The sequence below is a fragment of the Mirounga leonina genome, unplaced genomic scaffold (genome assembly GCF_011800145.1).
Source record: "Mirounga leonina isolate KUSES-001 unplaced genomic scaffold, KU_Mleo_1.0 Mir_91, whole genome shotgun sequence".
Classification (NCBI taxonomy): domain Eukaryota; kingdom Metazoa; phylum Chordata; class Mammalia; order Carnivora; family Phocidae; genus Mirounga; species Mirounga leonina.
Window position 1 is genome coordinate 47022401 of NW_023270839.1, and position 16044 is coordinate 47038444.

General features: G+C 44.3%; 2 protein-coding genes across 5 annotated transcripts in view; one reads left to right on the forward strand and one right to left on the reverse strand.

The window, feature by feature from the left end:
* REC114 (REC114 meiotic recombination protein) overlaps window positions 1–11005 on the forward strand; it is a 109359-nt gene extending 98354 nt beyond the window's left edge. The window contains exons 4-6 of the mRNA XM_034994470.1: window positions 2584–2796; window positions 7886–7975; window positions 10774–11005. Of these exons, the coding sequence (XP_034850361.1) occupies window positions 2584–2796; window positions 7886–7975; window positions 10774–10938 (468 nt within the window). The 3' untranslated portion in view covers window positions 10939–11005. The remainder of the gene's footprint in view (window positions 1–2583; window positions 2797–7885; window positions 7976–10773) is intronic.
* A 29-nt stretch (window positions 11006–11034) lies between these two features.
* NPTN (neuroplastin) overlaps window positions 11035–16044 on the reverse strand; it is a 71558-nt gene continuing 66548 nt past the window's right edge. The window contains exons 6-8 of one of the 4 annotated variants that reach the window (XM_034994467.1): window positions 13519–13528; window positions 12616–12690; window positions 11035–12052 (exon numbers count right to left, since the gene is read on the reverse strand). In XM_034994467.1, the coding sequence (XP_034850358.1) occupies window positions 12630–12690; window positions 13519–13528 (71 nt within the window). In that variant the 3' untranslated portion in view covers window positions 11035–12052; window positions 12616–12629. Of the gene's footprint in view, window positions 12053–12615; window positions 12691–13518; window positions 13541–16044 lie in introns of all 4 variants that reach the window. The other 3 variants (XM_034994466.1, XM_034994468.1, XM_034994469.1) reach the window with 3 other exon arrangements.

The window sequence follows — 16044 nt, forward strand, 5'->3', positions numbered from 1 at the left end:
CTCTTTAGATGATAGACTGTATATTTAGGCCAGTTCATGGCTGTTGGCATATACTTGAAAACTTTTCATTTCACCACAAGGAGCCCTTTCTCACTTTTAATTATGGCATAAGAATACATCTTATCAAGATTTTCGACTTAGGAGTCCTTCTTGTTAACCCAGTGGCAGCTTTTCCATTGTGGTGCCCCATTGGCATTGAGGATGTGGGATGGCGATGTAGCTCAGTGTCACATTTTTTCCTGATGCACCTCAGTTTTATCTTGGGTCTACATGCATTGGGGTGATATTTCTGGCTTCAGATGATAAGCTCAAATTCTATCTGAGAATTTTACAGAAGCAAACTTGGAGCAAGCCTTCAGTTAGGCTATCACGCATATAGCCTACCCTGTCATTCTTGGAACTACATTCTAAAGAAACCCTAACTGTCCAGACTGTTCTTATCTATACTGACATATAGATAGCTCTAGACCTACATGACTGGTGTGAGATCTTTGCCCTGCTGATACACTTAATAATTGTCTGTTTCTGTAGACAGCCTTTTGTCCAGCTCTGAGGTACAATGGGAATAGCTAATACAGATGTCTTCATATAGAGTTTAAACTAGGGTAAGCTGGAAACAGCTAATTACTTGTAAACAGGAAAGCAGCTCAATTTCACACACACACACACACACACACACACACACACACACAGATTCATAGAATTGCCAAAAATGGAATGTATAGGTCTCTTACCAGTTCTTTCTCCTTCCTCGGGGAAGATCAGCTTTCAATTATTCTTGACAATTTGGGGATTGTTCATCCAAGAGAAAAATGGCTAAGGAGATGAATAGGCAATCCAGAAAAGAAAAAATACAGATGACCAATAAGTGGAAGAGAAATATTTGACCTTATTTGTAATCAAAGAAATGAAATCCTACAATAAAAATCTATGTTAGCCTAGTAGAGTAAGTAGAAAAAGTTTAAAAAGAATAAGAATCTCCAGTGTTGGAGGGTACAGACAGATAGACCATCAGTAGGAGTAAATTGATACTGTCTTGGCCGGAGCAGTTTGGCATTAGGTACCAAAATACACAAGACGTTTTGACCAGGCAAATGGATGCACAAAGATGTGTGTATGAGAATGCCTACCACAGCTTTGTGGTTTATAAGGGGACAAAAGGCTGTAAATAACTTAAATGTTTGTCAGTAGGGGGCCAGTTAAATAAAGGAATACTCTTCGGTCATTAAGAGCAATGAACTATCCTTCTATTTTTATATTCTTAGGTTACTAAATGGTAGTATAGTCTAACATAGCCATGTAATATATAACCCACAGTGGATAAGTGGGTATATATGTTCTAAGATATGTATATATTGGAGTATTCCCTTTTCGTATTTTTTCATTGTTTTAGGGGTAGTGATAATGGGTTATCTTAGGATAAAGACTAAGTGAATTAGGAAATGAAGAGAACCCAACAGTGGCAGTAAAGAGGGAGCAGTGTCTATTCTTCTAAACATGATACCTCCTCATCACTTAGACATGCCCAGAGTTTTCTGTAATGTAAGTATGTGGCTTTGCCTAATGGCTTTATCTAAAAATTTAAACAGTGCAAATTGGGAACAGGCAAACCAAGGGATTTTGCCTGTGGGAACTTAAAAGGGTTTTATTAGCTGTAGTTGGAAACATTTTCCCATTAGTAGAGTGATTTATGTATTTAATAGATGGAAAGTACTGTCACTGTGCTAAGTTAGCATCTGGATATCTTTAACGAAGAAATTGAACAAAGGCACACCATACATACCACCTGTCTGGTATGTATCGACTCCTCAAAACTAGGCAGGGTATTAGACTGGCAAAACAGGAAGCTACTACTAAAATAATGGGTTTATTTTTGTTGTTACTGTTACAACATAGTTCTGTTTTTAAACTTACAATCAAATAAGTTTGATGTAGTTGCCAAACTTTTACAATGTTAACTGTATCTCCCCCACATTTGCTGATTTGCCAAGGGATAGAACTCATACAGCAAATGAGAGGCAACATGTGGTTTGTGTGGTAGGCTGGCTTTGTTCCGGATCTAGAGGATCTAGAGCGCTGCAGATTACCACTGTGACATTCACTCGCTCTTAGCATCTGCCTGTCACCTGTTCCCCAGTCTTGTTGGTCAACTTCGCTGGTTTGTTTGATGTGCCGTCTCCCTGGTTTGCTCTTTTACATACTTAGGTTTAGAAAAGTTTTTTTGAGCCAGCGCTGATTTTCCACCTAAGGCATTAGAAGCTATGAGATCTTTATTCCAAAGTGAGACAAAACACTGATCTTTTACTGCAGTCAGTAGTGACTTTCCCGGTCTTTACGATATGGGCGTTTCCATTTTTGCTGATGTCAGTTCCCTGAAGGAGATGAATTTAGTAGGAGTGGTTCCCCAAAGGGGGAAGAAAAGAAATCACTGGCTTTTGTCTACCCACAGTAACAATCTAGAGTAATCGCTCCTTTATCCAGACCTCTTCCCCTGCAAGCAAAGGTAAGCCCTCACTAGAAGACCTCACAGTAAATAAGTGTATGACGAGGGTTACGGAGGCTAACTTTGGATTTGTCCCGTAGAACAAGAGTCGCATGTTCCGGGTGCAGTTCAGTGGAGGGTCCAAGGAGCAGGCCCTGGAACACTGCTGCAGCTGTGTGCAGAAGCTGGCCCAGTATGTGACTGTCCAGGTGCCCGACGCAGTCAGCCAGGAGCTCCGGCCGGGGCCCGGCCCACTGAGGGCAGGTGAAAGCCCAGGGAAGGGCTGTGCGCAGGGCATGCCACCGCAGCAAGGGGTAAGTAGGCGGGCGTGGTGGCTTCGTGAGAAACCTGACAAGGTCTTGCTTCGGGGGGCCAAAAATCACAGTGGAATTTGTTGAGTCTGGTTTATGGGTTAAAAGGTACCTAATGTTGAGTGACTTACTTAAATTGAAGGTTGATCGTCACTGTGGCTACCATCCTCCTAGAAATTAGACTAGCCGGGAGTCCCGGCCATGTTCGGGGTGTCACTATAGACTGTGGCCCTCCACGTGATGGTCCCTGGACTCTTCCCTGAGACCCTTTGCAGGGGTCTGTAAAGTCACCCTTGTTTTTATAATATGACCTTAGTTGCCCTTTTTCATCGTGTCCGTATTTGCATTAACCTGACAACAGAACTGTGAGCAAAGCTGCTGTCACCTTAGCACAGATCAAGGCAGTGACATCAGACCATGCAGGGAGTCAGCACGGTCTTCAGCAGTCGCTTGCGGGGGGGACACGCGCACGCGCGCTCTGCGTTCGGAAGCGCGGCCCCTGTTTCGAGGGGAGGTGCGTGGCAGCCGCGCTGTGCGCTGAGTCAGCCCGTGCTGCGCCGAGCGCCCTCGGGGCGCCCTTAGCCCCGGAACGGCGGACAGACTGCCGCTCCCCGGCTTTGGGTATGCGGTGGGCATTTTCTCAAATGAAGTGAGCCTGTCCTTTTCGGAAAGCAACTAATTATATTTATCAACAATGATGAAATAAGCTTCTGCAGTGAAGACTGGAATCTTGGAAAACTTCTTTCCGCCGCTGGACCGGCACAGCTGCCTGACCCGGAAGACTTTTCTGACAGTGCTAAGGAACAGGAGTGTGTTTCTTTTTTAGAAATAATTATATGACAAAAGGCTTCAACCTTTTGGAAGATCTGTATAGCCCGGCGAACCAGTATTTTCCAAGGGACCAATCCATGATGCTACAAAATCATGCACGGATAGAGAGCCGCTCGAAGTACACAACAGTCCGGTGGCTTTAATGTGACAGAGCGTAACTAGCTCGTTGCTATGATTTCAGATTCTGTTACAACCAACTTTTAAGAACCTGTCTCTTGTTGAGTTTTGATGTCCTACCAAAGAATATCCACCATTACCTGAAAAGGCTATTTTAAGATACTTCTGCCTTTTCCACCTACATACCTGTGTGAAGCCAGATTTTCTTCATGTACCTCATCCAAAGCAGCAGATTGAATTCAGAAGTAGATAGGAGAGTCCAGCTGTCTTCCATTAAGCTAGACATTCCAGAGATTTGCAAAAGCATGACATTTTTGTTTTAGGAAATAATTATTTTCATAAAAACATTTTTAATAACATATAATGGGTTCCTTTATTTTAAATGACTCAGTATTTTTAGTTATTGTTTTCATTCTTAACTTCTAAATACCAGAAAGATATAACCCAAACCAAGTCTGGCCTTGGGCCTCGGTCATTTGTCCAAGTGTAAAGGGATCTTGTGATCATTAAGTTGGAGAATCATTGTTACAGAATTTCTCCTGGAAGGACATATTCTAGCATTTCTTTGGCCTAATCCCAAACGCTGTTAGCATAAGCATCTACCTCTGCTCTTGAGATGAAATCCCAGTTTCAAGCTGGGTTTTTTATTTTCTACTTTGAGAAACGATTTTCCAAAGCTGGCTTCCTGTCCCTTCATCCTGTAAGGGCCCTTAAACTTAACTACTGGACCGAGATGGTTCATTGTTGCTATTTTGCCACCAAGTTTCTGGTTCAGAATTTATCTAGGGCGAACATAAACTGACATTATTTATCATAAGGTCTTTTTCTTTGAACAAGTACTGATTTTCTCTTGAATGTGTTTAGTTTGCCAAATAAGATTTTGTTTTAGGATTCTTTCCCTTCATTTGTTTCCGTCTGATCTTTTTTGTGAAGATGTCTTCATGCTAAAGCTGCATTTCTTATAAACCCTGGATCTAGTTTCAGGCATTTTGCCACATCAGCTCCCTGCTATTAAGAATCACTTCCCTACAAATGGGATGGAGTGGTTTATTACGAGGTACTTTATTGCTTATGATCCTTTGCCCCCTAAATAGATTATCTTCTTTGTAGGTTTCATCGATCCGTTATGAGATTCAGATTATGGTATCCAGTGCATGGGGTGGGACAGGAACCAAATAGGGTCCTAGGATTTGGGAAGTAGGTCTGGAATGCCTTATAAAGGCAATGAAGATGCATCAGGCTAGAACCTAACCAGACTACACAATTATCTTAACATAAGAAGATAAACTGAGGCTATAGCATGGAACAGTAAACACAGGCTGAGGGTTGTGAGCTACAGCAGTGGGTAGAGGCTCTAGCTCTCTGATTTTGAAGGCTGGTCCCAAATATCTAGGTAGAAGCATCCCCAACGTGGCTAGAAATTTTTCATGTCTTTTCTTGATTCTGTACTCAGGGATTTTCCAAACTGTAGTCTGGTGTTATATGCAATGTTGTGCAAAGACCACAGGCTTTGGAATCAAAACGGATCTGGGTTTGAATCCTGACCCTATCAGTGGCTGTGTGATGTTGTGTAAGTCCCTGAACCTCATCTGTAACCTGGTGAGATGGAAATGTATACATGTACATATGTATATGTACACACACACACACACACACAGGTAGTACAACACCTGGGAAACATCTAAATAACGTTCCTCGTCATGCCAGTCATTGCCAGCACTGTTGCCTGCCCAGATCTGTGTTCCCTTGCAGATGAACAAGTGGCGTGCTGGCTAGCTAGCCAGGGTCAGAACTCGAGTCAGTGGGGCCATAATGAGATGGAGTGTCTGAAGCTGCAGAGCAGAAGACAAGATGAAACCGCTGGGTTAATTTGCCACAGTGTAGACATTGTGAAGCGCTGCCTAGAACATTCTAGTCTTCCTAATGGCAAAACGTCCCCAGGTTTGCCCATAGCTGCTGCTGTGAAATGTAGGATTGTGCTCCCTTCCTCAGAATCCATCTTAAAGAATTGCAAGCTGTGGCCAAGTTCTAGTCATCTTGCTGCTCTCCTGTATTCAGGTGTGTCATCTCCCTAATACCTATATATATATATGTGTGTGTGTGTGTGTGTGTGTTTGTTTTTTTTTTTTTTGGTCTGAAATAGTTCTCTTCTTTGCAGGTAGAAGTAAGTCCATGTCTTTCTACTTCAAGTTCTTGAGTCATTTCCCAGAGCATTTTGTTTTTACTTTCCCTCAGCCTTGCAATTTTGCTAATTGTGGCCTAACCAAATGCTTCTCAACTTGAGGGCCTCTAAGGCAACCCAGTCCACCCCGAAGAGAGGGGCACAGGAAAGAGAATGGTAGTTCCTCGGTGAACTCTCCTTTGTCAGTACAAGAAGTCCAGAAGAAGAAAGCAACCAGTTACTGTGTGCACAGAACCTTCTAAGTCCACACACTTGAGTAGAGGACGGTCTAAACCCGAACCACCCTACCAGCCTCAGGCACCTCCCTCACAGTTGGCTACTGTTCAGTGTTTACACTACACCACATTTGGTTGATGCCTGTCCCAGTTGTCTGAGGAACACGGTGTGAGCTGAACTGGTACAAATCCTAGGAAAGCATCACGTATCGGAACCAGAAGAAATGCCAGGCATGAGAGTCTGACTTTTATTTTCACAGGTGCGGAAACTGAACAGAGAAAGGGGGCTTGCCTAGGGACTTCTGGTTCATTTGAGTCCCTTAACGTTTTTGCTCATTTTTAGTATTCTTGACTAGTTTTCTTTTCTCTTTGTTCCTTCCTCCCTTCCTGTCACCCTGCCTTCTGTTTTTGATGCTTCCAGATGTACTTTTCTGTGAGTACCTACTGACTAGTGATAGTCAGCTTCCACATAGGATGAGACAAAAGATGGCACCCTCTGACTTCTGGCAGCCAGAACATGCTGCTGACCGACGGAGGCACCTGCCGGGGAGGGCCTTAGTTTCCCCCCACATGATCCCGCCAGCTCACGGCTCGGGTGGGCACACCGTGTGCAACAGCCACAGGTGGCCCAAGCCTCGGCGGACCTGCAGACTGTGGCTAGGGAGGAGGGGGTGGGGCTTTGGAAGCAGTGCTTTTAGGTAGAAGCAGGCTTCCGAGCCTTTCGGGCCTCCAGGCCTCCTTCTACACTGTGCGGATTTTATCTGCCTGGGACACATCCTGTGTTCTACCCAAGACAACCCCCTCCTGGGTAGCATGGATTCTGGAGCATCCCTGTACTTCCTGCCTCGCATATAGCCCCCCTGTGACTCACCCCCTCCACCAAGAGCCTGAAGTCTTATACCTGCCTTCATTCTAGCACCTCTTAGGTTGCATTATAATCATAGTTTTACTTGTTAGGGTCTCACTGGGCTGTGGGGTTTGTTTTTGTTTTTGTTTTTGAAGATTTTATTTGAGAGAGAGAGACACAGCGAGAGAGGGAACACAAGCAGGGGGCGTGGGAGAGGGAGAAGCAGGCTTCCCGCGGAGCAGGGAGCCTGATGCGGGGCTCGATCCCAGGACCCTGGGACCATGACCTGAGCCGAAGGCAGACGCTTAACGACTGAGCCCCCCAGGCGCCCCTGGGCTGTGGGTTCTTGAGGGCTGGACCTCTGCCTTGTTCCCTGTGGCCCTTTCCCTTTCTCACCCCGGGGTCTAGTAGGCACAAACACTGTTGAATGAAGATATCTTGATATTTTACTCACAGAACGCATTCCCTCAGAATATCTAAGATTTTTTTTTAAGTTTTATTAAAAGCATATGGTTGTCTTGAAATTATAGGGTTCCCCCCGCCCCCTGCTTTGCTTTTCTGCAACGATGATGTCTTACTTGAGGCCTAACTCCCAGAAGGAACAGTCCGTTAGCCGAAGCTGCCGGCGGCCGCATTAACAGCCCCGCGGGAGCGCGCTGGCGGACACGGAGGGCCAGCCGCTACCGGGCGCCGCGCGGGGAGCCTCCGACGCAAACGGCCCCCTCCTGGCCAGCTTCAGCCGGGGCAGCCTCCGCCGACGAGGACTTCTCGCCCTTTACTGACCCTGGCACTTTCTTTTCACACAAGCACACGTGCTGCCGCTCCTCTGACGGCCGGGGGCGTTTATGGTTACGTTCAGCTCGTTCAGCTCGTGCCCTAACTGCAGCCGTCTCCTTGCAGCCGGCCCAGAACCCGGAGAACCCGCAGCCGTGTGGACCGGCCGGCGCGAGCGCCTCCGGAGGAAGGACGTCCTTGAGCCGGCTAGCTCAGGTAGAGCCTGTTTGCCTGCTCTTTCCCTCGGCCATGAAAACAGTGACCCCGAGGAACCTGCGTCCCCGTGGTCACCCCTTGTTGGGGAAGAGTGAGCAGAAGCCCGTGAAGACAGGCGGGCTGTTAGCCTCTGCCCAGGGCCGGTGCCCGCGGAAGAGCGGCCTGCGGAGGAAGTAGGGGTGGGGCGGGCGGGGCGTGCCTGGCAGTCGCGGTTCAGTGTGAGAGAGCAAGGATTTAATTACCACTTCGCCAGAAAAGAGGGAGAGAGGGAAGAGTTTCCATTTAATTTTGGACATGAAATTTGAGAACTAGCCTAAGACAAATATCAGTATGAATTTGGAATCAGATCAGTGATGGTTTCTGTAGGGGCAAATTTCCAGTGCTAAGATCTCAGCTAAGGATGTGCGGGAACCCAGGAGGAGTCAGCTCTGTTCGCACAGACTTGTTTTCAGACATTCCTCTCCCCTTGCAGTTTGCGGTTACCAAAGAATCCCACAAAATCCATTCATTCAAACTCAGGGTTACTTGATGCCTGCTCTGCTGGGAGCTCCTTGAGGCCTGTCTTCTCACGGCGGTTCCCTGCTGCGCCGGACAACAGCTTGTGCCTTCCATACGATTCTGCATGGAAATTAGCAGTATTCAAGTATGAATTTTCTTTAGAGAGAGCACATACGAGCCAGGGGAGGGGGAGAGAGAGAGAGTCTCAAGCAGACTCCATGCTAAGCGCAGAGCCCAACATCGGGCTGGATCCCATGACCCTGAGATCATGACCTGAGCTGAAATCGAGTCAGTTGCTTAACCGACTGAGCCACCCAGGCGCCCCTGAATTTCCTTTTTAATGTATTTATTGAACTGTGCTAACAGTGGTATAAAACAGAAAACATGGGAGTTTTCTCCATCTGGCTTACCACTAACTCAAAATAAATGGTCATAGAACTAAAAACTTAAGAGCTAAGAAGACTAAGAATTCATGTCTATTTCTTTTAATAACTCAAGTAACCACGACCAAAAAAACTCCAAAAAACAAAACCTAAAAACCTCTTTGTCCAGCAGATCAAACTCTATAGTGCCCCAGTGTAGCCTCATATTTGCATTGTGGTTAGAGGTTAATTGAATGAGTGGCTGAGGACAGGAGAGCCACAAAAAACATGGAAACAAGGCAGAGTGTGATATCCTTCTTCAGGAAATGTCAGTTGCTATAAAAAGTGTATCTTAGCCTAATTTATTTACATAGTATGGAACCATGTAAAAACAAGAAAAAGCACTAGGCTGGCAGCTCAGATACGCTACTCGTTTGCTCTAAACTTCTAGACAAGGTAAAACTTTTTGGAAACCAATTTAGCAATAGAGATCAAATTTAATTACCTATAATTCCATTTCAGCTACACAAACATGCATATAAGGATGCCCTTCATAGTGATGATCATAGAAACAAGATTGGAAACAACATAAATGTTCACTAACAGGATACTAAGTGGTTTTAAGTGTGGTATAAACACAGTGGAGGGCTCCATGTTACTTTCATGTTCTTTTTTTTTTTTTAAAGATTTTATTTATTTGACAGAGAGAGAGACAGACAGCTAGAGAGGGAACACAAGCAGGGGGAGTGGGAGAGGGAGAAGCAGGCTTCCCGCCGAGCAGGGGGCCCGATGCGGGGCTTGATCCCAGGACTCTGGGATCATGACCTGAGCCGAAGGCAGACGCTTAACGACTGAGCCACCCAGGCGCCACCTCATGTTCTTCTTTCTAAGTAGAGTCTGAGAAGCTGGTTTGAATTTAGAAAAGGAAATGTCTATTACACATAGTTTCTAGAGAAATATCAATTGTAGACACACACACCAAACCATGCCATCCATAGAAGGGGCATAAAACCACCCACCCAGGAGGAGGAGCGTGAGGCGTCAAAGCGGCAAACGTAGAGGGAACACTGCCGAGCCAGAGCCCACAGGATCACATGAGACTGGGGATCTGGTGTCACCGTATCTTCCAGATTGCCAAGCACTGTCAGCCTTTGATTTGAACTCTAGTATCTAAATAGTAGCAACTTATTCAACTGGTTTTAAAACACTGCAAGTTACCAAAGAAGACCTACAGATGGCAAATTAAGCAAGTGAAAAACTTGCTCGACACCATGGGACCTCATTTATGACACTCTGGAAAAGGCAAAGCTATAAGGTATGGAGAACAGATGAGTGGCTGCCAGGGGTTAAGTGTTTGGCAACAAGAGTGGAGGTAGTGTGAAGAAATTTTCCGGGGGTGGGGGGCTCGGGGGGTATGGAAATGTCGGTCTCTTGATTGTTGTGATCGTTACCATGCTTCTCTCCCTGTGAAACTTCATGAACAGGACTGGAAAGAGACATGAGTGAGTTAATTATGTCCTTTGATCAGTCCGTTTGTGACTTCTCTTTATTACATTCAAAACCCTCTTTCCACATGGTGAACTGCTCACACCCATCCATCTATGAGGTGGGAAAGATGAACAAAGCTAGTGCATTTCATTCATTGACAACTCTGTCAATCCACAAAATGTTAGCACAGTATTCGTCATTAAAGCAGGATCTTAACTTTGTAAATCATTTCATTAATACATTTGCAATACTTAGGGCTACAAGTTGATCTCACTTCCTATGTATATTTAGAAACATTATCTAAAGGAACCCTGTAAAGCTTATAATAAGCACTAATTTTTGGTGTATGTTTCCCTAATATTTCCTTAAAGCGAAGTTTTTCTGTGTTCTATTCAGGCTGTTGCTTTTGGCTATAATCTCTAATAAACTATTCTTCTTAAATCCCCACAGTCTCTCCTGGTGTCAGAGGAGCGGCCCCCGGTCCGTGAACAATCTGCGTGGGACACGGAAGAGTTAGGCCCCTTTCTACGCTTGTGCCTCATGGATCAGAATTTCCCCGCGTTTGTGGAAGAGGTGGAAAAGGAACTCAAAAAGCTGACAGGGTTGAGCAATTAACACTCCACATACATACAGAACTAAGGAAGTTGAAAGCACTGAAAAAGTGCTTCCTCTTACGTTTAGATACAAGAATAAAGAGTATTATTCCAAACACCTTTTATCAATGTTTTATTTTTAAAAACAGGTGAATCCACTTTTTTATACATCATTGCACTTCAACACTTACACAAAACACCAGTACATGCATCTATGGTTACATACCGCATGAGAACCCTGCCGGGCGAGAAAATCTACACTCAACCATTAAATCAATGTGAAAAATACAGTGTCAACCCCGGAGGAGAACGAGTTGCATAGAATACCATGCGAGAACATTTCAAGGTCTTTGAAAACAAAAGGTAAATTATAAAAGTTTGCCTTCATTGAATGTACAATAAGATTCAACACATCAGTGCAAAAGGATTTAGGAATTTACATGATTTAACGAAAGAAAAGAGTCACTTAAAAAGCAATCATACATATATACTGCAATTCAATATATCCATTCAGTGGAGTGTTCCGGCTTCTTACCAAAGTCGTAGGTTAAGCCCTTAGAACTATAGATTTCAGTTTATATTATTCATCTTTATGTACCAGAACTGCACACTTTCCTCATCTGACAACATACAATAAGGAATGAATATCAGCAGCTAAAAAATGAAACAAGCATTTATTTTATTTTGGATTTCTCCCACCCCCAAAAATATAAATATATATATATATATTTATATACTGTATATATCTGTAGGTTTTGCTGTACTTTACAAAAATGTTATCACTAGATGGCAGCAGTGCAATTTAGAGCTTTGCCAATTTAACAGCTGCATTAAGTAAAAAATGGCGCATGCACGATCCGATCCTCAGAGGACCTTTTCACTTCTACTTAAATATTTTAACAAAGGGGGGAAAAAAGCAACATTCACAGCACATCAAGCCCAAAATAGTTTACACCTTCTACACTGAAGCATTGTTTAAAATGTACCTGACTAGGTCACCCTTACAGGAAAGGCTAAATAAGGCATGCTGTAGACAGTCATTGTGGTGCTGCTCGCTTGAAAGGGGAGAGAACCAAAGAGGTCCAAGCCGAAAATTTAGCAGGTCATGTTGCCACCAGTTTCAGGAACCTAAAGGTCTGTAAAGAAAGAGTATGTGGAGAGTAAAAGGGAATATGCACTGTCACTTAAGACCACACCAAGTGCCACATCAAACAAAGCATGCTCAGGGATGTGGCGTGAAATTCTGATCTCCATGTGCCTACGTGGAAGGCACTCCGGCCCGGCTGTGCCCGGCCACCATTCTTCCCTTGCCCTCACAAGCAAAGTGGAATTAACTGGCCTCTGGGAATAATCCACCTAAGGTGACAATTTTTACCTCTTTTTAACAGATACGGTTAAACAGCAGTGCAGGGTCTTTCTTTTTAAAACACCATACCAAAAAAAAAAAACAAAACACCATACATATTCTGAAATGGCATTTAGAAAAATATGTGGAACGACACAGCAGAAAACGTTCCTTTCCAGCTGCTGCACTGGATGGAGGACAGAGACCGAATTTGTTCCATCAGTAGTTCTGCTCTGAAATGAACTACAAGATCCCACAACAGGACGCCAACTACTGAAGAATCTGTCACAAGGTCAACAGAGGCACAGTCATTTGAATATAATTTTTAAAATCTCTAAAGAAGGCCATACTTACATCATAAGCAGTATTTAATTTGTGTTTCTCTGGCGCAAGTTTTTCTCTTTGTGATTGTTGGTAGAGTTGGTTTTCCTTTGGAGGAAAAATTGCATTGTAAAAGTTAAACTCAAAGTCAGTAGCAACTCTTGAAATTATAACACATGGAAATACAGGAATTCTTTCACTTACTACCATCCCTGGTGTAATAAGAAATTTTACTGCACATGAGTGTATAAAAATATTCTTTCTATAAAATGCCTACAGAGCTTCGATTAATCCTTTTGACTCCCAAGACAGACAATATACAGGTACCTTTCCCTCGGATTTATAGGCTGTAATTACTTGTAAAGGCAAAAATAGTAGTTTCTTCTCTACTGAACACTACGGTCTCTTCTCAAATGATAAAAGATGATCTTGGGCAGTGCTGTGCCCTCTGGCACTTAACCAATTTGGGCACTGTTTGCCTGTCTCTCACTTCTTAGTCCCCAACTCTAGGAGGTTCTGATTATCTTGGATGGATTCAGGACTTACAGTACCATCTCTCTTGGATACATGCAACTGTTAACGGAGCCAGGCAGGGTATCCATGCTATAGTACAGCTTGAAATGAACAAAACTGGAAGTCTCTGATATACAGGTGATTTTCCCCCGCATTATCAATTTAAGCATATAGGATGTGCAAAACTTTAAGCAGTTTCTTGCATGGCATTCCACTTGATATGTTACTAAAAACAAAACTGCACTGCCTGTCCTGGGAATCAGATGGCTGTCAGTCAGCTCCCTGACCATGCGGCTAGGGAGGTCTACACTGCGACACTCATTTCCGCTCATTGGCTCCCCACAGCCTTCACTACTCCATTCGATTAAACTGCAAATACAAAATAAAACAAACTACTGAATCAATGTCCAGTAAAGTACTTACATTGGCCCAGCTGGTTCATCGTCTATAAAGTGTTCAGTTTTTTAATAATCCATTGAGAGGAGAAGAAAGGAGAAAATCGTGAGACTCTACATAAGAATGAATAGAAGAGCAAACGGCAAGTGGCAAACATGGCTATTCATAGCATTTATTCAAGGCCATTCCATCTGGAGGTGCAAAAACACTCATGGAGTTATTATTTCTAGATTCAAGTTTTTAATGGCAGGTATGTTGTTTCAATGGTTTTAGTTAACACTTTGAATGCTTGTCATGAAAAACTGCAACTGTAGCGGACAGATAGGCTGCAATGTCATTATACTCATCTTGTCCCCAAGTTCCAGTGGTTCACTCTTAAATAGATGAGAAGACAAACCAACATTTCAGTTGTAAAATCCTGCTGTTTGTTTTCTTGTGGTGAATGCATGCACAGTTTTGGCTCAATCCTACAATGTAGATGGATGTGTATGTTCTATGCGTTTAGCCACACATCCTCACTTCCCCAAAGGACACTGTTCTTGCTCTTTTGTCATCTTTAGGAAGTCTTTAGTCTGGAGAAGAGATTGAGGAAGAGGAAGCCACAATAGTTCAACCTACTACTGGGTCAGCCCGGCTGGGCTATGCCAGCAACAAGTGTATGCATACCAGAAGATGTTCTGTGACACACCGGGGAGAGCTGAATAGTGGTGACATCCCTCTAGAAAAGACCTCAGACAGAAAGACACGCTCAACTCTTGAGCCCTGGCCAGAACCAGCACCCAAATCCAGATGAGCCATGAGATTTTTTTTTTTTTTTAAACCAAAAAGCTTACATTATCTGAGTTTAGAAGCCTTCTTAAATTGGTATTTCACAATTCTGATTTGTGAGTTTTTCTTTCCTGTTTGGACTAAGGGCAACTTGGTCCCCTTTAGGCAAGGATGCAGGTACACGGGATATTTTTTTAAAGAGGCCCACAAAGGGGAGGGAACAAGTAAGTGCTCTTAGTTTTTTTTCTGTTTCACATAAGTCAGGTAGACTAAACGATTCAGAACAGTTTGGTTTCACCGAAGGCTTCTAGAAAACCTCTCAGCAGGATTCCACAAGGGGGCTTGGTGCACATGAAGCAGTTATGGAGGCCACAGTCTCAGTGTAGGCGTCTGCAGGAGCGCGCGTCAGGAGTAATGTCTGTCACAGGGAGACATTGCTCCACCTATTCCTTCGCGGCAACGGAGAGGCAAAGCCACCGCCAGCACACACAGTGACTGGAGCAAAACAAGATTGAAAAAGAAAAACAGAAACAAAAACCAACCACAGACCAATGACTTGTCAGCCAGAACAACAGGCTAGCGACACACCAGTGTCCACAGGATTCTACTACGAACAACAGTACTCTATCGCACAGGTACAGAGAACGACTAAGACTCAAGGACACCCGAGACATCTGTGTGCTGGGGATGCAGTGGAGATACACGAGACACATCAAGACTGAGACACACGAGCCCAGCCTACGTCTACTCTCACCACGACACCCTAGGCTCTCCGCATCCAGGCCAAGCCAGCTCAGCTACATGCTAGGAACTAAGCACTTCAGGGACGTCAAGGAAAAGACCCCGGAGCAAACTCAGAATAGGTCCGGTGCTCTGGCCGTGCACCGGAAAACAGAAAATTCTAAAGCAAGATAACGGACAAGAATATCACCACCAATCTACTCCCAACATGAAAAGAAAAAGCAGGGGAGAGGAATCGCGACAGCCAAGCTAATCTCCTCAAAGCAGGACACTGTCCGCACCGACCCAAGCACTTTACACGCAAGCTTCTCTTTCTCTTGGTGGCGGAGGGGTGGGCCCTGCTGTCTGCCCGGTGGCGTCACCTCCCAGCCTAACAAGCCGGGAAGGCGCAAAGGGCTGCATGTAGGGGTTTGAGCAACAGCGGCCCCGGTGCAGCTGCCATGCCTGCGAGTGGGAGCAGGTGCATCTAGATCTCCCTTCATCTCTCTCCCCAGATCCACTTGCACACTGACAAGGAACCCAGAAAAGAGCCTCGTGTCTCCTACTGTCTGTCTGGACTGACTCACTATCTGCAGCACCACTCTCCCTCTACAGGTCAGACCGGGGGAAAAAAAAACAAAAAAACAACCAAAAAACAAACAAACAAAAAAACCCCAACAACCTGACCCTAACAGGGAAATCAGGAGAGAGGGAAAGAACAGAACTACAGAAAAAAAAAAAAAGGTACAAAAATCAAAAAGTAAATGAAGATTAAACAGCAAACTGAAATCCAAATTAGTTGTGAAAGTGAATGAAGTCAACTTGAAGAAAAGTGTTAACATTATGAACTGTGCATCGTATAGACTGAAGCGGAGATTAAACAAACTCCAAAAGCATGCATATCGCTCACTTACCACCATGTTTTAAGGGTTTGATGCAATTGAGGGGGGAAAAAAAAGAAGTCATAGTAACCGACAAATATCAACATACCCCCAAACCCTCAGGCCAAAAGATAGCGGCTTAAACAATGGCTCTCCTCTTCGCCTGGGTATTACAGCCACTGGC